Source organism: Macrosteles quadrilineatus, unplaced genomic scaffold, assembly GCF_028750875.1.
Source record: "Macrosteles quadrilineatus isolate MER2022 unplaced genomic scaffold, UCM_ALF_1.0 Scaffold_3__2_contigs__length_128488019, whole genome shotgun sequence".
Classification (NCBI taxonomy): domain Eukaryota; kingdom Metazoa; phylum Arthropoda; class Insecta; order Hemiptera; family Cicadellidae; genus Macrosteles; species Macrosteles quadrilineatus.
Window position 1 is genome coordinate 126,217,302 of NW_026542596.1, and position 25,722 is coordinate 126,243,023.

At 33.5% G+C, this 25,722-nt stretch overlaps 2 protein-coding genes across 4 annotated transcripts in view; one reads left to right on the forward strand and one right to left on the reverse strand.

Moving 5' to 3' along the window:
• The window catches only part of LOC128990979 (runt-related transcription factor 1-like), a 76,372-nt gene that overhangs the window by 33,731 nt on the left and 16,919 nt on the right, over nucleotides 1-25,722 (reverse strand). The gene's annotated exons all lie outside the window — the stretch shown is intronic.
• LOC128990981 (phospholipase A1 1-like) lies at nucleotides 360-9,038 on the forward strand. Of its 2 annotated transcripts, none has more exons than XM_054413671.1 (8): nucleotides 360-463; nucleotides 885-996; nucleotides 2,361-2,617; nucleotides 5,410-5,531; nucleotides 6,029-6,197; nucleotides 6,642-6,818; nucleotides 8,011-8,056; nucleotides 8,725-9,038. In XM_054413671.1, exons 1-8 carry the CDS (start codon nucleotides 433-435, stop codon nucleotides 8,852-8,854), a joined length of 1,044 nt encoding a protein of 347 aa, XP_054269646.1. In that variant the 5' UTR covers nucleotides 360-432; the 3' UTR covers nucleotides 8,855-9,038. The 2 variants fall into 2 exon arrangements, with proteins under 2 accessions (XP_054269646.1, XP_054269647.1); XM_054413672.1 differs by having other exon boundaries at nucleotides 8,011-8,175; nucleotides 8,725-8,862.

A 25,722-nucleotide genomic window follows, 5' to 3' on the forward strand; every position in this document is an offset into this window, starting at 1 on the left:
GACAGAACTAACAATACTGTACAATTGGCTTCAGCTGTTCCATAAGGATGAGAAGTAAGATTTATCCATGCTACAACCGATTCAGCCAATCGATACACAATTTCGATACATGTGACTGCTTACGACCGAGGTTTTCAACTGAGTTTACAGCTTACTACTTAGGGACTAAAAAGGCTTTTTACTCCCTGGGAGTATAAGATTTTTTTGAGACCCGCAATGCATGTATTAAAACGGCGGGTTTTGCTGCAGTGTGAAAAATTATATTTCACCTTTGAGTTATTGCTATTATTGAATAGTAAATAACAACTGCGCGCCATTAAAACTAACATATGTTAGTACAAGTTACTCGTTCCAGGCAAGAACTCAATTTGCTTAGTTTTATTCATTTCGATGTAGGCAGTGTTGCAAAAGTTTTTGAGTACATCTTAGAAAATGAAAAATATTCTCCTACTATTTACTCTAAGTAAGTACTTATAATTTTGCAATTATGTAGGCTGTATAAATAATGTACTAATTTATTAAAGAACTAAATTAAAATCTTTATGGATGGTTTATTTACTATAACGTTTGAAATGATAATCTATTTTTAATTATTTCTGGTGTTTTCTAGGATTTTAAATATTGAGTATTCAACGTAGGAGACAGTAGTGATAATTCTGAAAGGAATCAATTTTAAATTACATTTTGGTCCAATGTATCTTACTATTTTCATTAGTAAGGTATTTTTTGGTACGTATTAAATTGTCCCAAATAAAAAAGTAGTGAGTCGCTAAATATGACGGTAGTAGCATTACAAAATACAGTTAGCACTAGTTACAAAAATACCTACAAATTATTATTGAGTCTAAAAGCTTAAGACCTTACTTCAAGTTTTATTTTTTCAGTTCATTTGCAAGACACCTACGGGAAAGTTTATAAATGGAAGAACTTTCTCCCGAATACAGAGAGTTTGCCAAAAGGAGAGATCAAATCTAAAATTGTTTTACACCTTGTTGAGTAAGTATTGGTAACTATTCATTTGTATGAAACGTTTGTTGATTTTCTTTTGCATTATCAAGACTCTGAGATTATTTTACAGTTAAAACATTAGATTAACACTGAAGTAGACATCCTATCTCTATGGAACAGCTGTCACAAATCTGTTACTAAAAAAAACATAGCTGTGTGAACCAGACGCAGAATGCGCTAGGGTTTAAAATTCAATTTTATAGCTTAATATTTTTGCTGACCAAGTTGATGGGTCATAACAGTTACTTTAGCTCACAAATAAGTCATTTGACTTGGTAAAAAAGTTCTTCTATTTGAGTGGCAAATACCAACTACGACGACTTTGATTAAAAACCGGTGACAACTTGAACATGGGGATGGAATGTCTACTTGTTTTAATAGTTAAAGGTAAATCCCAAAAGAAATAATTTAATAAAATTTTTAATATCGTAACGATTCTAAATTTTCAATGAATATATTTTGGACGTAAGTGAGCATAAAACATGTTTATAGTATTGTAAATATAGTATTTTATTTTACTTCTGTCGTTTTATAGTTGCAAGAACAGCATAAGTTTACTTAAAGTGTACACTGTGGTGATATGTCCACATTTTTTTACCTGTCAAGATACTCGTCCATCGAGCTATCTTAAGCCACCAATAGTATAACTTACCTAGTTCACAATATCATAGACAAAAAGAATTAAATATAGACCGACAGATGTGCTGCGGTTAGCATAGGTTCTGGCGTCCACCACTGGGAGCACCGTGTAGTCACCGCGTACACACTTAACTACATGGGGCTCCCAGCAGTGGACGCCAAATCTATGCTAATCGCAGCACGGCTGTCGGTCTATATTTAATTATTTTTGTCAGTAAAAACATTTAGGTGGTTTTAGGGGAAGAAATCCACCCCCTCCACTCTATCCTTATCTTTAAAATAATAGCACAACAGCTGATTAAGCAACATACATTAGGTACAAAAAAATGGTGGAAGAACTTCCCCTCAAACCACAAACATATTGAACCGAGCATAAAATCTTCCATTTTGGAAACAGCTTATCAGGTGAAAACCAATATTTTTCCAAAGACGGTTGAATTTTGCATTTGAATTGTTTTCATTGTTTTAATAAGTTCTTAATATCGGACTAAGGTAACATTTCTATGTGGGTCACCCGTGCTTGAATTGTTATTTTATTGGGCTTGACTAAACTGCTCCCGCAATGAAGTTGGCGAGATTATAAGTGGGTAAAGCTATAATGTTTTGCATTCTTACTCTAAAGTATTCATAGTTTAATCTATAACATTCTTTCTACAATGTTTTAGCTATAAGAAAAAATGTAACATTACATTTAAACTTTTACAATATTGCAGCAAACAATGGGTGCCAGACGGAACAGAGGCAATTCAGAGTGATGATGTTATCCCAAGATATCCTGGCAAAGCAACAGACGCATTAAAAATATTACTTAATCAAGAGACAATCGTCAAGTATCACACTAGCCCGTTAGCAAAAGCAAAGGATCTGTTGAAAGAAGAAAATGGCTACAAAAAAGAACAAGAGTCTATCTTTATCATCCACACTGTTGGGGGCTCTGCCAATGACAACTTTGTCAAAAACTCAATTATAGGTATGACTTTGGAATATTTCTAAGATCCATTTACTAATCGTTTTAAATTGTATGTCATTCCAGGTCGATTCTTCAATCGAATAAGATCGGTAACACAATCAAGGAACTCGGTATGCGTTTGAAACATTATATTTGGATGTTCTTACAAAGCTCACTACCTACACATGATAACTTGTCAATTGAGGATCTTATATAATCCATAGCTGTAAATTCTGTTTAGAATTGATTAAGTAATAACTGCTAATAATTCATAGAATAATAATTAAGAACATTCGTTCATACCTCTAAGTTTATCTAACAAAACAAGATAGGTTTCTAATACAACTTCCTCTAGAGAACCTTTATTAAGATAGTAGTTTCATGAAGTACAATATAAAATATTTATACAAGGATAATATGAAGCTCGAAGCACCACTTTATTGTCCAGATATTCCTATCATAATTATTGAAAGTAAGATAATAGATGAGTGAACGAAGTGAACGAATCTATGTATCGTGTATAGCGGAGTCGGAGAAAAGTTGTCCGCTTGTGTGTGTGTGTGTGTGTTCGTTCGCACCAAAAACTCAAGAACCGTCGCACTTATAGCGTTCAAATTTTGCACAAATAATTATGACACCAGTGGGAAGAAACCATTAAAATTCTAGACGATTCCACTCAGTATTAATTATAAAATACTTAAAAAACATTTTTCAATTTGTCCCATAAGAATAACATTAGGAGCTACCTTCTTCTTCTTTTTATTTGTTTACGTTTTGTGTTTGCGACCAACAATTTTGTTGTCTACTTAAGACAGAGAGAACGACTTTTACTCTAAGCTCCTTCATTCATGGAGTAAACAGTTTGGCGTCTACTAATATATATCATTATATATGTCTAATATATATCATTATAATTTCACAGCTTTCAGAATAATGTTATTTAAGCTAATTAATTTTCACAACTTTCAGATTAATAAATTGAACTTAACAATATTAGTCGGCAGTTTATAGTTATATACCGTTTATGTTCAGTATTAAAATTCACCTTTAAATTAAAAATATATATGAATGTATTTAGAACAAAGCAGCTTTTTACATTATTCAATTTAATGTTGGCATTGAATATTAAATATTCAAAGATGTTGGTATATCTTTATACTAAAAAGCTATGCGAGGGGGGGACAGGTCCCCGATGTAGGAAGTGGTGAAGGAAGTAGTCCATGCGAGCAGTCCGGAGTTTGGGAAGCCTTTGTGACAATTAGAATAATAAATCTGCCATTCTAAAAATGCTATCGGAAGGGAAGGAAACAGGTCCACGACACGTAGGAAGCGGTGAAGGAAGTAGTCAAGGCGAGCCGTCCGGAGTTTAGAAACCCTTTGTGACATTTAGATTAATGTACCTGCAATACTAAAATGCTATAGGATGGGAGGGAAACAGGTCCACGACGTAGGAAGCGGTGAAGGAAGTAGTCAAGGCGAGCAGTCCGGGGTGTAGAAACCCTTTGTGACAGTTAGATTAATGTACCTGCAATACTAAAATGCTATAGGATGGGAGGGAAACAGGTCCACGACGTAGGAAGCGGTGAAGGAAGTAGTCAAGGCGAGCAGTCCGGGGTGTAGAAACCCTTTGTGACAGTTAGATTAATGTACCTGCAATACTAAAATGCTATAGGATGGGAGGGAAACAGGTCCACGACGTAGGAAGTGATAAAGGAAGTAGTCAAGGCGAGCAGTCCGGGGTGTAGAAACCCTTTGTGACAGTTAGATTAATGTACCTGCAATACTAAAATGCTATAGGATGGGAGGGAAACAGGTCCACGACGTAGGAAGCGGTGAAGGAAGTAGTCAAGGCGAGCAGTCCGGGGTGTAGAAACCCTTTGTGACAATTAGATTAATGTACCTGCAATACTAAAATACTATAGGAAGGGAGGGAAACAGGTCCACGACGTAGGAAGTGATAAAGGAAGTAGTCAAAGTCAAGGTGAGAAATGCGGAGTGTGGGAACCATTTGGTGACAGTTAGATTTATGTATCTGCAATGAAACAGTTACAATACTAAAATGCTATGGTAAGGGTGGGAAACAGGTCAATGGCGTAGTAATTGGGGAAGGATTTGGTAAATGCGAGAAGTTTTAAATGTGGGAAAAGTTTGTGGTAGTTAGATTAATGTACATTCAATACTAAAATGCTGGGGGAAGGGAGGGAAACAGGTCCACGACGTAGGTAGTGGCGATGGAAGTGGTAAATTCAAGCAGTGCGGAGTGTGGGAACCGTTTATGGCATTTAGATTCATTAGTTAGATGAACATTTATTGGATTTTTAATCATTGTTAGATGATATAATAGCACTATCGTTGATATAAATCATCATTGTAAGCAATATGATATTTTTTTGGAGATTCCTTACACTGTGCTTTGGCAATTTATTTAAATTATATTAGTTCAGTTTGGCTTAGTTTTGTTTATGATAGGCTTCATAACAAATATAGAAATAGGTTTTATTTAATCAAAAGACGTTTTGTACAGGAACGATGGATTTACCTCATATCGATAACTGTTGGAAATCCATTACGAATATTACCAATGACTTTGGTTAATTAATGGACGAGAAGTTAGGATTGTTGTTGACTGAGATTTGGTTGATTTGCCCATACAAATAACATTATTGTGTTCACCAGTGACACCGGTAAGTAGGCTAGGTGTGGGTGGACTCTTTCATTATTGCGCTCATGTTCACTCATCCCGTTACGCGCAGAATAAGCGTACTACTAGTATATTTTACAAACTAAAATGCTTCTTACATATGATGTTTCAGCTATGGCATTGAGAAATTTCTTGAAGAAATATAACATTTTTGCATTCAACATGGCAGAACTGCAGGATTATATGGAGCAAACTGTCATGAAAGGATTGTATGGCAAGAGGGCTAACTATGATGTAAGTATTACGTACTTTATACTGCTTAAGTAGTTTTAAAATTTGTCACAATTCAGATATATCATGAAGGGCTTTCAAACAATCACAATATACATTCTATTGTTCTATTGTGACAGACTATTTGTAGATTAGTTATGACACAAACATCTTGTTTAGATATTGTCTCACCCAACACTAACTTAATTGTGTGTTCACTTCACCATAGAATTAATTTAGTTGACGAATTAGGAAATACAATAAGATTTGTCAATGTCCTGAACTATAATGATACCCTTTTGATTTGAAAAACGACATTTTCACTTATACAGTGGCTACGTATACAATCGAAGTAGCAATGTACTAGTATATTGTTATCAAAATATAATTACAGTAAAATACTTATCCAAAACCGAGCATTGATAGTTTCTTGCTCCAAGTGTGTATTCTGTTCTACTATTGTCTTAAGTTTGAAATCACGCAGTAAATAGACTATATAGTATAATCTTTAATGTTTACAGGATTTAAGTGAAATCATTGGTAACTTTTTCAACTCTGCGATTGCCGACAAACTATTAGAACTCGACAAAATACATCTCGTCGGTTTCTGCTTCTCTGGCCAGCTCACAGGCTACATAAGTCGCTACATTTCGTCAAAAAACGACGGAAAGAAGATCAAATCCATAACAGGTGAGTTTGAAAAAAAGGTCCATTGGAAAAAAACTGCTTTACTCTGCTTAACTCAGAAGGATTAATGCATAAGGGTATTTGCATTGGAGCTTAAAAACAGCATACGCAAAGTTTAAAATTATTTCTATATGTTTAATCATTTTATGAAAAACACAATTATAGATGCGATTCTTATAGTAATAAAGAAATTAAGCGATTTTGATTTCAAGATTGTATATAATTTAAAAAAGGCATGTTTGCATTACATCTTTGTTTACAAATCTAGCATTAAAAAAGTATTCAATCACATTAGTTAAGAGACGTGGTATGCTTTGTACGTAATATAAAACAATTTCAATTTCGTCATAATTTTTAATCATAATCTTACCATATTTAAACTTCAATGATAACAATTTTAAGTGAAATCTCGCTACACATTTTACACAAATTAATTGTTTCTCTCAGCCCTAGACCCAAACTCGGCGTTTTTCTTCGGTATTCAGAACAAAGTGCTTTCTGAGGAGGATGCCGAACTGGTCTTCGTCTATCACACCAACTCACTTGTCGGCGGAACTCTTTTTCGCAAGGCAACAGCTGATTTCAACATCAACAATGGATGGTTCCAGCCTGGCTGCTACTATAGTAAGTACTAGCATTCACTTTTGGATAGTCTATAATTGACACCTAGTGGGATACTCAATACACTTACTCATTACTCATTACACTTTGTTAGTAAAAAGTCTGGAGAACCCCTGTTAATTTTTTTACGGACCATACTAGAAAAGCTAAACTCGGCACACCTTTATGGCAGGTTATGAAGTACTTTTTGGGCATCACCGCTAATTGGCGTACATCCCCAAAATGGGGGATTTTGGGGGAAACTCAAAAGTTTTAAACGGTAAGACCCATCGAGTGACAGATAACGGCAGTGACAGTAAAAGATTGCAGCTGATTGAAATCTTCATACATCAGAATACACGTGCGATTTTATATTCAATTGGCTGCCATATTTTACTGTGTTAAGATAAAGACCTCTAGTTTGCATTGTTCGTTTTTACTACATACTACAGGGTGTCCCGTTGGTACAATGAAAATATAAAAAGGTTTATGAGTTGAAATAATACGAAAATAAAGAATATTTTTTTCGAATTATGTATCAACCATCATTGTGTGTAAAAAATGTAAACTCGATGTCTTTCAAATTATTATGGATATCTTATGAAATACTTTAACAATTTATTACAACTAGTGTACCTGTTGCTCGAATTTGAGCAATTACAGGCGTTATTTTAAAACGAATAAAAGTCATAATTTCTGATTACTTTAAAATATTCGACTCAAAGATTATGTAAATACTCAATACTACCGCCTTGGGCGATAGGGATCATTGAAATTCACTCAGCTCTATCCTGTCCCTTCATGGGCAAGTTTTCATTCCTTTTCTTTCTTAGTTTTTGTTGGTTTCTTTTTTTTCAATTCAAAAGCCTGTATGTACCCCTGGTTTTTTTCTATTTTCCTAGCTACCTTTCGAAACGTCTCAACGTCCTTTGTATCTCATCATGTTTTATTTTCTCATCTCTAAACCTCTCTTACCCAAGAATTATTCCTTAATAACTTATTACTAAAGAATTTCTGACTTATTCCTACTATTACTAAAGAAATATCAAATTATAAATAGCTAAACATAACACAATTTTTCTTTGAATAAACCAAACTCCCATTTCGTCTGGCCTGAGCAGTTGTAAATGCAGTAGCGATTTTGCAGCTATATTACAAGCCACAATTAAAACTGAACTATTGCTTTTCTACATAATATTGTTATACTCTGTTACAGGTGGGAAGAGACTGTGTAGCCATCGGAGGGTTGTAACGCTTTTCTGGTATGTAATTCTATACCCTGAGTTATGGACAGCAAGAAAGTGTAGTAGCTTCTTCTTGTTCAAGTCCTGTCTCTGCAGTTTTGGGTCCAGATTTCCCTAACATTCCCACCAGCCCTAGGGTAAATTACAATACAACTGATATGTTACTTATCTAATTTTCTAATTTCTTTGAAAATTGAGTAGGGGCCAATCGCAAAATACTTCCGTAACTAAATGGTTCTTGCTCTGGCCTATATTAGGATTGTATACCAATTTTATACAATTTTTCAACTTGTATTGTGCTTCACCACCAAACCTGAAGCCCAATGGTGTAACGTTTTACCAGACATTATTGGGCTTATATTGAACAGTTTGGAGTTAAAATTTAGCTATCCATTTATGATTTTGAGGCTTAGGTCTATTTGCTCAAACCTGTTTAGCGTTAATTTTGTGTTTTATTTGATAGGAAGTTTACAATTTTGAGTTTAATTAAAGTTTGAGGTGTTCTGTCTAGAATCGTTGAAGGTCATACATTGTGATAAAACTACTTTCATTGCATTAAGTTTTGATAATACTTCTCAAAATACGACTTTTTCAATCAATAAATTCGCAAAAGAGTATCAATCAGCGTAGGAAGGAAAATTAATTTACACTTTTCCCCCTCACTGACTAATATGGACCTGTTTCAGTGCAAAAGGGACTTATTACTTGAACACAATGGCTCAGAAACCTTATGGATTCGGACCTTCAAGTGCCAACTGTTTCTCTTTCAGCAAGAGGAAGAAATCCGAAGCCATGATAAAAAACATTTCAAACTAACCCACATATACTTTTAGTCAATCGTAGGCACCAACCTATGCGAAAAAAAGAATAAAATATTTTTTTGTATCCATTGTTTCACAAGGCATGAATGACCGTGTATTATTGAACTGTTGATATTTAATAGTATATTTCATCACTAGGGCCTAAAGTGACTCTTTTCAAGTTTTACGATTGAGGCGAAGCCGAGGTCGGAAAATGAGCGAGGGTTAAAAAGTCACTTTTTGCCCGTGTGGTGAACTATATTTTTCGTCATATTTCATCATTAACTATCTAACTAATATAAGATAGAAAATGAAATAATTTGTATGTAAAGATAACCTCTCAAAACGACTTCCAGTGGTAAAATGCAACTTTATACTACTGTATTAGTAGGGTAACATAACAATCTATCTATCTATTTACTATTATAAAGAAGAGGTGGTGTCTGTGTGTGTGTGTGTGTTTGTATGAGATAATCTCAAAAACTTCTGAACCTATTGGGCTCAAATTGCACACAAATGAAGCTACAGCTCTGAGGATACATATAGAACTATTCCCGCTTCGATATTGTCCTAGGGCTCTGCCCCGTGGGCTTTCAAAAATTTGAGGTGAGAGATTTAAAAGTAAATATTGATTGATGGTATCCATGGTAACAAAGAACAAACCTACAAAGTTTGAAAATGTAAACAAGCAGAACTAACTGTCAAATGAATTTTGATTTCACAATTCCACACAGCTGGTTCAAACATTTATTTAAATACTGCACGAATATAAGAACAGAGAGGGTAGGGATCATATTTAAAATAATGACGTCACTAGCCTGAATGTAAACATTATTTTACATTAGGTACTAAAATGGAGCTGTCAAACCATATGTTAATGTCATTTCATTATAATAGGATTCTTTCAGTTACATAATTTGTTTATGTTTATACTCAATTATACTGAGTCTGTTCTAATATTTGTGATATGCTGTAATAATATTTTATAGTGAATATTTCATCGTAAAAAGAAATTATCCATAGATATAGGATATAATTAAGATTCTACAATCATTGCCGTATCAACCTAGGCCCTTATCCTGAGTTTTATGAGAATTATGTTTTAGATTTATTTTTGTTTAAACAGTAATTTAATATCCCTGCTGCAGCAAACCTAACGAATACTAGCGCTGGTTGCAGTAGCGCCAGTCAAATTTTTAAGCGACCGACGCTACTAATTGGGACCGACGGGATTGATTTTTTTAGTATCTTATATAACTTAGAGTTAATCATGTACTACCACAAAGTCTTCTTTCTACATCAATTACAATTCCATAATACCCCCGCCGCAGCACACCTGCAGCCTATTTTCAATTAAATCTAATTCAATAACATTAGGTTTAACGAGTATCTAGGTTATGCTGCTACAGGGAGGGTTACGAAGTGTGATTTTAGGAAAATTAGTATAGGATAAATCAATTTGCCAAATTTGATAAAAATATATCTAAAAGGAATTAAAGAATTTTGTCAGCTGTTTCGACTGCACAAGCAAATCTATGATATTAAATAGCATTAACAGGTTTTACGGTTTACCTATAGGGTGCAGCCCTATTATTTTTTTGCATTTAACACATGCATTACACAATGAGACCTCTACTTTTTTCTATGGTTCAGGGGCAGTGGTAGAGCAAAAGAACCAAACTTTCTTAAACCATGTCCTCACCCATAACTGCAATAAGCATTTTATACTTATATGCCAACCCCGTACGAAGGACGGGTACTCTGCTAGTAATAAATATAATCTTCTCCACAAAGTTAGTTCAAAATCATATAAAGTTTGTATATTTTAGTTAACTTACCGGATCAGTTGTAATTATAATTCACACAATTGATTGCGCATTTCAGCGAAAAAGTCGATTTTCTAATGGGCCCAAGCTAGATTAAAGAGTCAAGCATCAACTTTAATAGTTATATGTTTTATGGATTGATTTATATGAATATGTAAATGGAACATAGTTTCTTAAGAATTTGTATTTTAGGGGTGTTTTAAACACTGCAAATCGTATTGCTTTATTTGCCAAGTATGTTTTAAACATAAGTCTTGCTTCTATGATTCGTCATACAAGTATTCTGACGTTATTCTGACTTATTCATATTCTTCAGATCTTTGTAACTACAGTATCTATCTTTTATGGTATTGAAGTTATTATTAGTATTTAGTGGTTGTTATCTCCCTCTGAAGAAATGTTTCAAGTAACTTTTCTTCCGTTGTAAGATCTGTGTTCCAGATTAGCATAGACAAATAGAATAAAAATGTATTTCCACTGTCTATATTAGGAACGTTGATTGCTGATTTTTGGATACTGTAAGTGTTTTCTCTTATTATTTTAAATTAGATTGTATTACTTTTATTGCTTTAATAGTTTATGTTACCAGAGGCAAAGCAAGGTCTAACTAATAGTTTGCTTGACTAATAGTTGTTATTGAAAAAGTTTTAAATTTGGTCAAATGACAAAAAACAAATAATAACAAGAATACGTCCACAAAAACCAAGTATAAACTGAATATCGTTAAACTATGTTATTGTTAAGTTTACGCTTTACCGGCTTACCTTTTGATGGCTAACTGAGACTAATGTAGTAATTAGTAATTACAGTTGAAAACGGGAGGAGTTGATCCACCTCCAGAAACGTTGTGTGGTTTCAAACATATTAAACGTTGGAAAAGTCTAAATAATAATAGTAACTGAAACCAATTTAATTTATTTTCATGGTAACATATTTAGCACTACACCACATATTGATAAAACAATATAACTACATTGAGTTACAAACGAATTTAGTTATAGTACAACTTTATAAAAGTTTGAAAAATAAAGTGGTCATCCACTTCTGTAGCTAGAGCTACACATATTTTATTTAAATTTAGTTTATTTTTACTTTTTACATTGGTACCAACATAAAACAAAACATTTGGTTATCAATTTACAATTTAATAGCAAATTAAACCTTACATTTGAAGTTTATTATTTTAATGGATTCAATCATAAAACGTTGGAACGATGAAAAGCCTGGTTGTGGTTAGCTTGATATTTTGTTCAGTATATCATTGGATTTCTTCTCCGCGTTGATGGCGAAACAGTCAGCCCCAGAAGGCCCGAACCCGTAAGGTTTTTGTTTCAGAGTGTGCAGAAAATATTTTCCTCTTGCACTGTAACAGGTCAAGAATCAGTAACAGCAGTAACGCATTTTATCTCATTTGCCTTATCACACTTTGTGCCTTAATTACATTTGTTCTTCTTGTTCAAAAGTGGTATTTGAAAGATGAAATCATATTGTACTACATTCTAGCATATAAAGTGCAGTTTATTCACCCGAGAGTTGGTGGAAATGTGAGCGAAGTTGTGTCCGCGAAACTGCAGAGGCAGGTCATGAAAAGGAGATAGTTACTGCATTTCCTTGCTGTCCACAGCTCAGGGTATAGAATAACGTACCAGAATGTCGTCACTGCCCTTCGATGACTACAAAATATGTTGTCACCTATAAAAGGTTAGGTAATGATTATGTAGAGAAAACAGTAGGTGAGTTTCAATTGTGTAAAATGTACACTAGACTTCCAAAACGAGTCTCAGCATACGCCCGGCTTAATGGTGCGTAGGATGACGAAAATTGTTTGGAAAACAAACCAATCAAAATAGAGTCTGCAAACCTGGAATTTAATTTACTATTCTTCACAAATAAGTATTCTGAGTATTTGAATCTTCACCCGTTAAATCGACGAAGGTATTTAAAAATATATATTATATACATGTACTAGCTCAGTCTAAAAGTGGATAATTCGACTGCGTTCTGTTATTATTACAATCTCCTACATGTGGTCTATACAGTTGGAATGTATACTTCAGTATACAAAATCTATGACTACAGTATCCAATAGCACAAACTATACAGGGTGAATCAGACCACCCGTGCACATACTTTTACGGGAGTACATTTTCACCTAGAAAAGCGCAATAAAACTATTCCCCCCTAAATCACATACGAAGAATCCATTTAATGTACTTAGAACACGAGCCAAGCACAGGGTGTTCCAGAAATGAAGTTCACGGGTTCGAATCTCGAAATTTCCTTACGCCAATCTATATCACATGGTACATTTTAGAAAAGTCTTGCTTAGAGCAACATGTTACTGAAAACATAGCTCAATTATCTAAATTCTTTTGACGCTTCACATTATATGCTATTTGACATATGCTTCAATTTAAGTTTTTTTTTCTTATTTACAGGGCTAACAAAATTACAGAAAAATAAAATGTCAAAATATTTTCATTTCAATAATTATTACATGTGACACATCATTGCAACGCTGTGTTCACCAGGATTACGAATTTCCAATCAGAACACAAAAATGTTTTGCGGTTTCGTAAATATAAGGTATTACGTCAATATGCAAAAAAACCCGAAAATTTACCATTTTGAAAAGAATTTTAAGTAACACCTTTCTAAAAATGTACAATGTGGTAGATTTACATAAGGAAATTTCAAGATTTGAACCCGTGACCTTCATTTCTGGAACAACCTGTGCTTGGATCATGTTTGAAGGATTTTAAATGGATTCTTCGTATGTGATTTAGGGGGGAATAGTTTTATTGCGCGTTTCTATGTGAAAACGTACTCCCGTAAAAGTATGTGTACGGGTTTCTGTAGACACAATCAATGGTCTATTGTCTGTGCTAATAGTCAATCACATTGATGATAATATTGGCCGTGGCCGGCTTTTCAATTGGACAGAAAAAGTAACAAACCAGATTAGTTAGATGATAATTTAAATTAGCGCCCAATACTTACTTTTGCTACACCCTGGCTGAAACCAGCCGTTGTTGAAGACAAAATCCACAGTCGCCCTGCGGAATAGGGAACCCGCGCCGAGAGAACTACTGTGATACGCGAACACCAGCTGAGCGTCGTTCTTTGACAGCACTTTGTTCCTTAGACCGTATAACAAGGCAGTGTGTGGGTCTAGAGCTAAGGGAACGCATTAGTGTGTACACTATTTTATGTGCTACAGGAAAATAAATAAATAAATAAGGTCTTTATTCATGAGCGAATTTCAGTAACAATACTTTTTTTACAAATTGGCTCAAGTCAGGACTAAAACAAAGATTCTTAACACTGTGAAACAGAATTAAAATTTAATCACAAATTCTTCAGGCGAGTTTTAAATTTTTTGAAGACAGTGCTTTTAGTGTACAAGGAAGTGCATTGTACTGAGCTGGCCCGAAGTAAGAAAACCCCTTCTACCAGCATCAAGAACAACCCTTGGTACAAGTACAACTCACTTTCAGTTTTTCCTTTAAATAGGTAGAAAGTATACATACATTCCATTCTATAGGACCATGCATTATATACAATGCCTAAAATGAACCAGGTAAAGTATGAAAAAGAGCTAATTGTAGGCCTATACTTTGCCTAGTCATTCTATAGAATAACTGTTGGAACTGTAGGCAAAGTATCAGAATAAACTTGATGAATTATTAACTAAATTATAATTATTTGAGTAATTATTCTGTGATGTGGTAACCTCGGTGGCAAAGCTGACGCTCATTGGGTGAAACGTCTGGTTTTGTCAATATTGTAAATACAACCATTGACTATTGGATCAACTTAATTTAAACGCACCTGTTACGGATTTTATTTTCCTGTCGCCGTTTTTTGAGGATATATAGCGGCTTATGTAGCCTGCAAGCTGGCTAGAATAGCAAAAACCGATCAGGTGTATGTGGTCGAGCTCTAACAGTTCTTCTGCAACTGCTGTGTTGAAAAAGTTACCGATAACTTCACTCAAGTCCTGTAAATATCAAAATGCTATTCTAGTTTACACCGAATGTTATTCTAGGGATATAGAAAGTCATACTTCTGCAAAATAAAGGGATAAGGGTCGTAAACAGTGCAGATTATTAGGACCTGATGACTGTTTACAATCCATTCTGCTTGCAGTGTCTCATGTCATGCAAGAAGAATATTGGCATTTACCAGATCATACATGGGATCCCCTCTGCAACACTGTAATCACAGATTGAAAGAGTAGACGTGTCTACTAGGCACAATATAAATATACCTTATAACCCGGTTAGTCATGATATCTAGGCATCAAATCAATATACAAACTCTCCTGTGCACAAAGGAAGCTGACAAAAGAATGATAGGGAACTTCTATGGGAAACTCATTCCCCGTAAACACGAGTGTTTTATCTTCCTGTCAATGTGAGTATGCGTTTTACTACTTGAAATTATACTATACTATTTATACTATTAATTATACCACTCGTCCTTATAGAACGGAATAAAGCATTTAGTTTCATATCAAAGTCTTCATTTAATTTGTTAATAGTGAAAGGTATTATTCTATTTAGTTTAGAAGTAGACACCCAATTGATTACATCAATTCAGGCAATGTGTAGAGTAGATGTTGATATTTGTACTTAAATGTTATATTGCATCAGCAAGTCAGTCTATTATACAAATGCTACCCCTTATTGATACAACAGATAATATAATAATATAATTTATGAATGTAACGTATATATTTACTGCGTAATTAGATCTTCGCCCATACATTGCTTTGGCAATCGTCTGCACCATATAATCCTGCAATTTGGGCATATGAAATGCAAAAATATTATACTTCTTCAAGAAATTTCTTAGTGCAAAAGCTGAAACATCAAAAATGTAAGATCAGTCAGTGAAATAGATAAACTACGCATTAGAATGTTGTTTCTAACCAACTTTTGCATTAATTTATGTTTTTGATTGATTTTTAATTTATTAGAAACTAGCTGTAACCGCGGGCTTTGCCCCGTTTTACTTCATAAATGAGCTCGTTCGCATGGCTCAATCACGTCCTGCTACGCTCACTCACCTTTAGGTTGGAGCTCGTTCGCTACGCTCACTCACCTTTTTGTTGCAAATTAGCTGTTGTCATAAATTAAAAATAATAATAGTGCTGCACCCTGTTGGTAATCCTTGTTTTTAATGCTTTTGCATATCATAGAACCAACTTTTTAGTTGAAACAGCTGACTAAATTATTTAATTTCCTTTTAATATGAATACTCATAAGGTTAACATGGGGAACTATAGAGCCACTGGGGCGGAGCCCTAAAGGATTTTTAAGTTAAGAATATGCCTATATGTTAATCGGGAATGTGAGCTATCATCATGCCAAATTTCAGCAAAATCCGTCCAGTGGTTAATGCATTTACTTGTCACAAACATACATCCATACATCCAAACTTTCTCATTTATAATATTAGTAGGATGTTGTGTTTTGAACAGTAGACACTGTGGATATGTTATATATTTTTCTTTACTCTATGTCGTAAGAACTTTTTACGGAAAGTAATTAATATTATTTATACCCCTAAATACCCCTAAATATTTATTTGTATATGCATATTGGGTGTTAATTTAAAGCTCTTATCTTCTAGATGTGCTTTTTGCGGGTTTGGATGATATCTCGTAAAAGCCCTTCATCCTACAGGCTTTTAAAATTTCTGCTGAATTTGATGTCAATCAGCTGAATTGTTTAAAGTTAACATTAGATTACATAAACGGATGGCCATAATACATTTTGTTTACATCCATAAGAAAATGGGGTTGTCCAAGGCCACACTGTTTATTTAGTGTTTCCTTGGGTTATCTTTAGTTGGTGATGTTTCAGTGATTTCAACTAAACTATTGTAATGCCAGTTATATAAAACTAGCTGTTACCCACGGGCTTCACCCCGTTTGACTTTATAAGTATTAATACTTATAATTGATTGGTTAAGGTAAGCTGAAATAAACAAAACAGAATACAGTTATGCAAGCAAATAATCACACCTTATTTTAATAAGGTAATGAATTGAAAGAATAAAAAATAAACAAGTACAGCTGAGGTATTTTTAACATTAGATATATGGGAAGTTCCCTTTAGAAAGGTATTACGACCTTCAAGGGAAATGTATGAAACGGGAAGGTTTCTCGTAATGACGAAAATGTTAAGTATGGTTTATGGGGGTGTGACTTGAAGTTTTCTCAAACGTGCATGGGTACTTTGAGATTTATATATGGATGTAAAGAAGAAAATCGCCTACGTGGGATGTTGTGTTTTCATAGTGCGTTTCATTAACACTTTTAATGTGAGATGTAACTATTTCATACGGTAAATTTTAAGCTCCAAATTTTCTACTTCCGCCAAAATACTCTCCTATGCAAACGCTAGGCGTCGGCATAGCATTACAATACATATTCTCATGAACCCCATACGGAGGACCAGAAATATGCTAGTAAATAATAAATCTAAATTCATATTAATTATCCTTAAACAGGAATTTAAATCGAGATCGAAGCTAGTTTCTAATTATACGTACAAAGTTTCAATAGCCATGAAAAACAAGTGTGAGAAACCTGACCTATGAAGCGATATGCTTACGAATATCAATATTTAGTAATATAGAGTAAACATAGTAACGTGGAGTTTATTTATCGAGTAATTTTAATAAGCTGAAAATTTAGTTGAAATGTTGTGAAATATATAACCAATCGGTGCCTATATAAATAATCCAAGATCATACCTGTGACTAAGTTCTTGACAAAGTAGCTATCAGCATCACTGTTAATAGTGTGGATGATAAAGATAGACTCTTGTTCTTTTTTGTAGCCATTTTCTTCTTTCAGCAGCTCTTTAGCTTTTGCTAACGGACTAGTATGGTATTTGACTAGTACTTTTGGAGACATAAATAGATCGAAGGCTTCTTTTACCTTGCCAACGTATCTGGGGACCACATCGTCTTTTTGGATGGCCTCGGTTCCTTGTGGCACCCAGTGTTTGCTGTAATATTTGTAATTGTAATATTTCCTTATTTTATGCAGATTATAACTATGACGCGGTATAAATAAGTAATTTACACATTTTTGAAAAACAATATTTATATTGCATTTGCTGGGGGCTTAACAACAAGATCAAACACATCGTGTGTGAGTTCAAAAATTTACACGATCGATGTGTATTTATAACAGCTTTCAAGTTTAAAAAATTCAAATCAAGTTAAAAATTAGTTTAAAATGTACAATCATCAATTTTGTTTTTAGCTTTGGTTTGCACCCGAAAACAATTTTGTTTTTAATATTTAATTCGTGTTGATGATTTTCACTTCATCAATTAACTGGATGCGTCTCATAAGCTAGTGATAATGACCAATTTTGTAAAGGATTTTTTTATTGCTCTATGATGTAAAAGTTTCAGAAAAACACAACGTATGGTATAATATATATTTTTACCACTGTGACAAGAATATTTGAAGTGGAGCGTGGCACCGGTTTCGGGGCATCATACTGCGCCAGGCTGCTAGTTAGTATACGCGTTTAAACGTCTACCGCTAATTTCCGCAACTTATCAATTTTGTTACTTTTTTACATATAATTTCTTATAGCGTGTTAACTGTTAAAGCTTAAAGAATGACATTTTTACCACACATTGTTTATACTATAAAACAAATTGTTGTGTATAAATATTGTAATAGGTTTAATACAAGTACATGAACAAAATGATTAATTACATAATAATCTTTTGTGAAGTACAAAGTTATTTATGAAGTCATAAATCATAAACTAATTGAGAAAAAACATGAGTATGCACAAAAAGTCATTACTTTCTTTGTTCTTTAAAAAAAGGACATCAAACAATAAAATTGGTTCGGTAGTTAAAACTTACAAGGTATTTTAAAAGCCCATTTTCCCTGGAAAAAGCTCAAAAAGCTTCAAAAAGTATATACAAAATGTCTTTTCACTTAAACAGCGGTAAACCTTTTTCAGAGCCTAAATAAACCTAAAAAGGTATGTATTATAATTTTAAAAGGATTTTTAAAATCACTAATTTAAGTAGCAGTAACGACTCCTAACGCAAAGAATGAGTAATCAAAACATAATTAGTGACAATCCTTACTCGACTAGGCGTAACTCAACATTTGATTCCAACTCTCCTTTTGGCATCCTCTCTGCCGTCGGTCGAAAGTTCTTCCAATTATAAACAGTTGCATGCGAACCCTGCAATTGAACTGAAACAAGGTTACACCTAATATGAGCTCTGTTTTAAGCTACAGACAGTTAATTTTTAGGCTCAATAGTAATTCAGTTTTTAATCTGTTGGTGGCATTTCTGGATACGTCGTGCTACCATCTGAGCCAGAGACTCGCTACTTGCTCAATTAGAACTGCTTCATCCAAAAGAAATACAATCTAACTATCGATAAAATATTAAAAGGCATTCAGTCAAAAGCTGATTTTAATCTTCCATCAAATACGCACTATTCACAATATATACCGGGTGTCTCATAATACTCCCCCCTGGTTAATTTTTGAACGGCTGTATACTGTATATTCAAACGAGCTTCGACACACGTTGCTAGGATAATGTAATAGTATACAGTATTAGTATATGGGAAGCACTATCTCGCCCCGAAGTGGGACTTTCGTGACGAGTATTGAACGATACTTTTCATTGCGATGAAAAAAACTACTTCATCAAACTTAAAAAAAAACTACTTCATCAAACCTAAAAAAAACTGAAAATAAATTTCAGTTATAACTTTGTTGATGTCAGAAAGTATTGTTTATGTAGCGAAAGTCAGCTGATCACTATTTGTTTTTGTTGTATGGAAATAGGCCATTTTCGAATACAGAGTGATGAAAAGTACATTTTGGTGGTATTTTAAAATGCTTAGTCTGGCCAACTAAGCATTTTACTTTTGAATGGCCCCCCTATCTGGATGTTTATACATTTCTCTTGGCGCATTGCTCTTCCGTATCCCAACATTAGTTATCTGGAACTGGTACTTATATTTATCTCTGCACGCTGTTACATAATGCTAATAGTAGAATATAAATCGATTTTGGATTCTACCATTATCGAATACCTACCTTCTGTACTGGTTGACTTTTGCATAAATAACCAACATTTTCGTATGTCGACAGATATGGGAACAGAAAGAGCAACCCGCCAACCACTTATAACTCAATCAATTAAAAGTTTTTTTGTTTTATTTCTACAAAATTCACCTAAAATGAGTTCAAATTTCCATAGCATAAACTTATATTTTCCCAGAGTATATTTAACCGCAAACATTTTAGTGGGAGTTTTAAACCATACCTGTTAATTAAACCCAATTACACTGAAACCAGCTCAAAATGATAGCGTCGGCTGCTAGACTATTTTAATATTAAAACTTATAAATTCTAAAAAACTGAAACACCAAACTAAAATAATTACGGCTTCGACATCACCTTCCTTTCGAAATGATAGCGTCGATTGCTAGACTATTTTAATATTAAAACTTAAATGCTAAAAAAACTGAAACCCCAAACTAAAATAATGACTGCTTCGACATCACCTTCCTTTCGAAATAATAGCGTTGACTGCTAGACTATTTTAATATTAAAACTTAAATGCTAAAAAACTGAAACCCCAGACTAAAATAATTACGGCTTCGACATCACCTTCCTTTCGAAATGATAGCGTCGATTGCTAGACTATTTTAATATTAAAACTTAAATGCTAAAAAACTGAAACCCCTGACTAAAAAAATTAGGGCTTCGACATCACCTTCCTTTCAAAATGATCTTTCTTTCAACACGAAAAATATAAAACTCCATCAAGTTGGTGAGTCTGAATCAATAAATAAAAAACCCCTCTTACGTTTTGATATAAAATAATAAAATATTTATATTAATTTTTTTTTAATTTCTTTTAGGTTGCCATATTGAAATGTATTAACTAAAATACTTGCAATTTAACTAATTTTAATGCTAAAAATGTTTTAAGAGAATACTTAATTATCAGTACCATTTACTACATTTTAGAGTTTATTCATTGACTTTTATATTTAACAAGGTATCTTTATCAAGGACCATTAATTCTCTGCGACACCACAAACTACGCCATGTTAATTGTAGAAAATTGTTATATTACGATTTGTAAACCAGCTAAGAAAATAGTTGGTTATAAATATTTTTGAAAGTATGACTCAATATTGTTTACAAATTCAGTGTAAAACAAAATGGTAACTTTAATGACAATTGACACACTTTTGCATTTTGACCCACGCACAATGGGAATATATTTGCATCAATCGGTCAGTCTTTGGCAGATATACTTAATTCTAAATTGTTTTACTTATTTATTTATAAACATTTAATTTGCTATGAAACTTTTACTATAAGTACTCATTAATATTAACATTAACTTATTAATATCATTAACATTAATATACTCATTAATACTATAAGTACTCACTGAGAATCAAAATTAGAAGATTCAGTTTCATTTTTCAAGTTGTAGGCGTATCTGCTCTAAAACGTGTCGAACTATTTCTTAGGTAAGAACAAACCTAAACTAAAGTTGATGCAAAGCTGGCAGAGCAGTTGAATGACTTGGTTCTATTTTAGATACATCATAATCGCATGGATAGACAAGGTCGCTGTAATTAGAGCTGTATTACGTACAGGTGAAACGTAATAAGAGTAGCAACACACAGTATTTTAAGTGTACAACTGGGACCGATTTACTTTTCTATTTTGATGTCCCCAGAGGCTAAAAACACTATTCGTTCAAATGTGTATATATGTATTTGATAACTTAAGTATTTTTGGTCCAATTTTGAAGGTGTTAGGCAGGGTAAACTTAAATGAGTTTGACAACCAGCATGATCGGGCCATGGGAACGGGGTTTTATGGGGTAAAAATGGGGGTTTCGCATAATAGACCCTGAAAACACCAAATTTCCCGATTTCTCTCAAATACATGAAATGTTAAAAACGTAATTAAAAACTATCGAAGGTAAAGCAATGTAAGCCCTGTAATTAGCCTTTATAGTCCCGGAGCTGAGGGGGGTTGAGCATGCATGAAAGTAGTACGCAATGTTATTGCTGATTATTGTAAAATGGACTGTGTTGATCAAAATTACGTATGTCGCCTAATTCAAAAGTGGTTGATAAGGTGGGGGGAGGGGGCAAACATGGTGGTTTGCGCTATGCGTTAAAACGCTGATATTTCGAAAACGGTAAAAGATAGAACGTCGGTTAAAACGTCGTTGTAATTCTAAAAATGTGGACTACAATAATGGTTATTGAGTCCGAGGTCGTATCTCTATAAATAAACAAGTTATTGTATAAAATATGTAAAAATGGACTTTTCGTGTAGTTTTTTTTTTACCGAAAGTAGAATTAATTTGTGAGTGTCGCAAAGAAGTAATATCAAATATCTTTGCTGATAGTTGTAAAACGGACTGTGGTGATAAAAAATACGCATATCGCCTACTTTTCAAGTGGTCGAGAACTTGGGGGGAGGGGGGCAAAGATGGCGGAACGCGCTATGCATTGAAACGACTGTAGCTCGATAACGGTACGAGATAGGACATTGGTTAAAACGTAGTTTTAATCCAAAAAATATGGCCAATAGAAAAGGTTATTGAGTAAAAAGTTGTATCTTAACTAATAAAATAGTTATAACAATAATAAGTTTAACAAAATCTACATTGTACAGCTATTTTCTTCAAAAGTCATATGAATTGTTGATAAAAAATAGTGTAATTACTTAATTACTCGGCTAAATATTAACTAGATGCATTTTCTTATAAGAAAAAAATATATTATTACGAATACATATGGTTTAAAATGTAAAACACGGCCTCCAAACTTCGTATAATACTGGCGGTTTCGCCGCAATCAAATGCATAATACAGATTACCACTCCAAATCCAATTTTAATTATAATGTTATATGTTATTACAATATGATTATGTAACAGATTCTTATTAAATACAGTTATATGAAATTAAAAAAAAACATAACTACAAAAGTAAATACCTTATAATAAAAAATACGGTACATCTCTTCATTCTGTCCACAACAATTACACTGGTTGTTCATATTATTTGTTGAATTGAAATAGGTACCTAACTTTGTAAGTTGATGAAATTTTATTGCCTAATCCACTAGCCACTAAGAACAAACGTACATAAAAACCAGCCACACACAATAAAAAAAAACGTAAGAAACTTAAAATAAAATATATTGCAATTTTAAATATTTCAATAACTATTAAAAGTTATCAAAGAATGTTATTTGTATAAATAAAACACAATAAATGTCAGTAGTCTTAAACTGTACAAATACTTTCACAACCCCGATATCACTGAGTTGGAAGGCAATGAACTTTTGGGGGATTTAACAGTTGTGCCGATATCAGCAGCACTGCGCAGCAATTATGACGCAACCTTTCGGACGAACCCCAAGGCGTTTGGAGGCCGTGTTTTACATTTTGAACCATATGTATTCGTAATAATATTTTTTTTCTTATAAGAAAATACATCTAGTTGATATTTAGCCGAGTAATTAAGTAATTACACTATTTTATATCAACAATGCATATGATTTTTGAAGAAAATAGCTGTATAATGTAGATTTTGTTAAACTTATTTTTTCTATTGGCCATATTTTTCGGATTAAAACTACGTTTTAACCGATGTCCTATCTCGTACCGTTTTCGAGCTACAGTCGTTTCAATGCATAGCGCGTTCCGCCATCTTTGCCCCCCTCCCCACAAGTTCTCGACCACCTGAAAAGTAGGCGACATGCGTATTTTTTATCACCACAGTCCATATTACAACTATCAGCAAAGATATTTGATATTACTTCTTTGCGACACTCACAAATTAATTCTACTTTCGGTAAAAAACTACACGAAAAGTCAATTTTTACATATTTTATACAATAACTTGTTTATTTATAGAGATACGACCTCGGACTCAATAACCATTATTGTAGTCCACATTTTTAGAATTACAACGACGTTTTAACCGATGTTCTATCTTTTACCGTTTTCGAAATATCAGCGTTTTAACGCATAGCGCAAACCGCCATGTTTGCCCTCTCCCCCCACCTTATCGACCACTTTTGAAATAGGCGACATACGTAATTTTGATCACCATAGTCCATATTACAATAATCAGCAATATCATTGCGTACTACTTTCATGCATGCTCAACCCCCTCAGCTCCTGGACTATTACGACACTCGTATAAGTTTAAATTGTGTCGTGAAGACTATCTTCACGTGATTGTTGAGTAAAATACTTATTCACAACGCTTTTGCTATGGAAGGCCTAGTTCTGAATGTTTGTGGACCAAACTGTGAGAACACCGCTGTGCCTCTGATGATAAGTTGAAATTTCCCTTTCATATTTAATTGCCAATAATTTTCTTTGCCCAGCATTTGGATCCCCTCCAATTCAGTTGGGCTCTGTGGAGGGCAGATAAAGTTCCTTCCTTTGTTTTGAAAAGGAAATTGGAAGTTATTTTATATCCATGTGGTTGTACTTTCAAGCTTTGACTTTTATAAAATTATATAATTACCAAATCTATATATTTTATGTTTACGCTTTTATTGGACTATATCGGGTTGTTCAAGCAAAATATTTATAGGAGTGAAAGTTGTTACCTCATTACTTAGAATGATAGGTAAATTTGTGTTCATATTATTTGAATGAGAAAGTTTTAAAGTATAACTTACGTGGTGACCCGTGCGTAAATTGCGCTTTAGAGTTCATAGCATGTTTCCGATGCCAAACAAATCATGCAATGCCCTATAACTAACCTAACCTAACTTAACTTAACCTAACCTAACATAACATAACATAACCTAACATAACCTAACCTAACCTAACCTAACCTAACCTAACCTAGCCTAGCCTAGGTTAGGTAAGGTTAGGTTAGGTTTGTCTCGTGAAACTCAGGTTTCCTAACAAGACTATGCAAATGGCTATTTCCTTATAGAGAAATTTACAAAAGATCTATAGTATCCAAATAATACAAATTATTAAACGAAAGTTCACGTTATATAATTTAATTCTTGTAATTATAAAGTTGTCAATAGTTCCCTAATTTCAAAAATAACTAAATCATTTTAAAACTAATATATTACAATATATTCGTAGCTTGCATAGTAAATACGTATTTTTTGGGTAATGCAAGTGAGAGTCAAAACACAAAAAAATATTAACACTTATTAAAACATCTTATAAACATGTCTTGAAACTCATAACTAAACAAAACCAATTCATAATAATAATTCTAAGTATGTGAGATAAGGAATAAATAGGTTCAACTTAAAATTCCAAACTAAAGTACCCAGCCAGTGTTTCACAAAACTCGGATTATGTGAAATATTCAAACAATTACAACCAAAACGTGTTACCTTCTGGAGAAAAGTGCAGAAATAAATTGAAATGCGAATTGGTTTGAATAATTGAGTCACTCCGCAAGCGCTAGGCTTACCACGGCGAGGGCCTCAGAATTATGGTTATGTGGGTTATGGGTGAAGCCAAGACTCCCGCCGTTTTTACAAGACTCCCGCCGTTTACATTTCCCTTTCGGATTTAACGGCTAACAACTCTCCCCGCATTGTTTTTTCTTCTGAATTACTTTGTGTACATCTTTGATTTGTATTTTATAATATCGTAGTGTAGTATACTTTAAATATTTCATTCATTTGTCATGGTTATTTATATTTTAGGTTAAAATTTTTATATCTGCATAAGTGGGATTGAGATTAATCTCTCAATATGTATAGCAATAAAAGATAAAGAAAATGACAAAATACTCAATACAGTACGAGATAGTGACACAAATTTTATTGCAAGAGACCTTCCTTAGGCCTATAATGCAATACACTTCACTAAGCGACCTAGCGTATGTTTTTTTTTTTTTTTTTTTTCTAAATATTAAAACTTTTTTAGTATAGTATTACGGTCAGTAAGATGATCTGGAGCTTTATTTTTTTCTGAGCGACTCTATATTATTATAGCTGTTACCCAC

What these genes read in the sequence shown, in the direction of transcription:
- LOC128990981 (XM_054413671.1), top strand. Translation starts at nt 433, where the DNA reads ATGAAAAATATTCTCCTACTATTTACTCTAA. An exon ending in ATTGTTTTACACCTTGTTGA is followed by an intron (nt 997 to 2,360) that starts GTAAGTATTGGT and finishes ACAATATTGCAG; the next exon opens with CAAACAATGGGTGCCAGACG. An exon ending in AGGGTTGTAACGCTTTTCTG is followed by an intron (nt 8,057 to 8,724) that starts GTATGTAATTCT and finishes GACCTGTTTCAG; the next exon opens with TGCAAAAGGGACTTATTACT.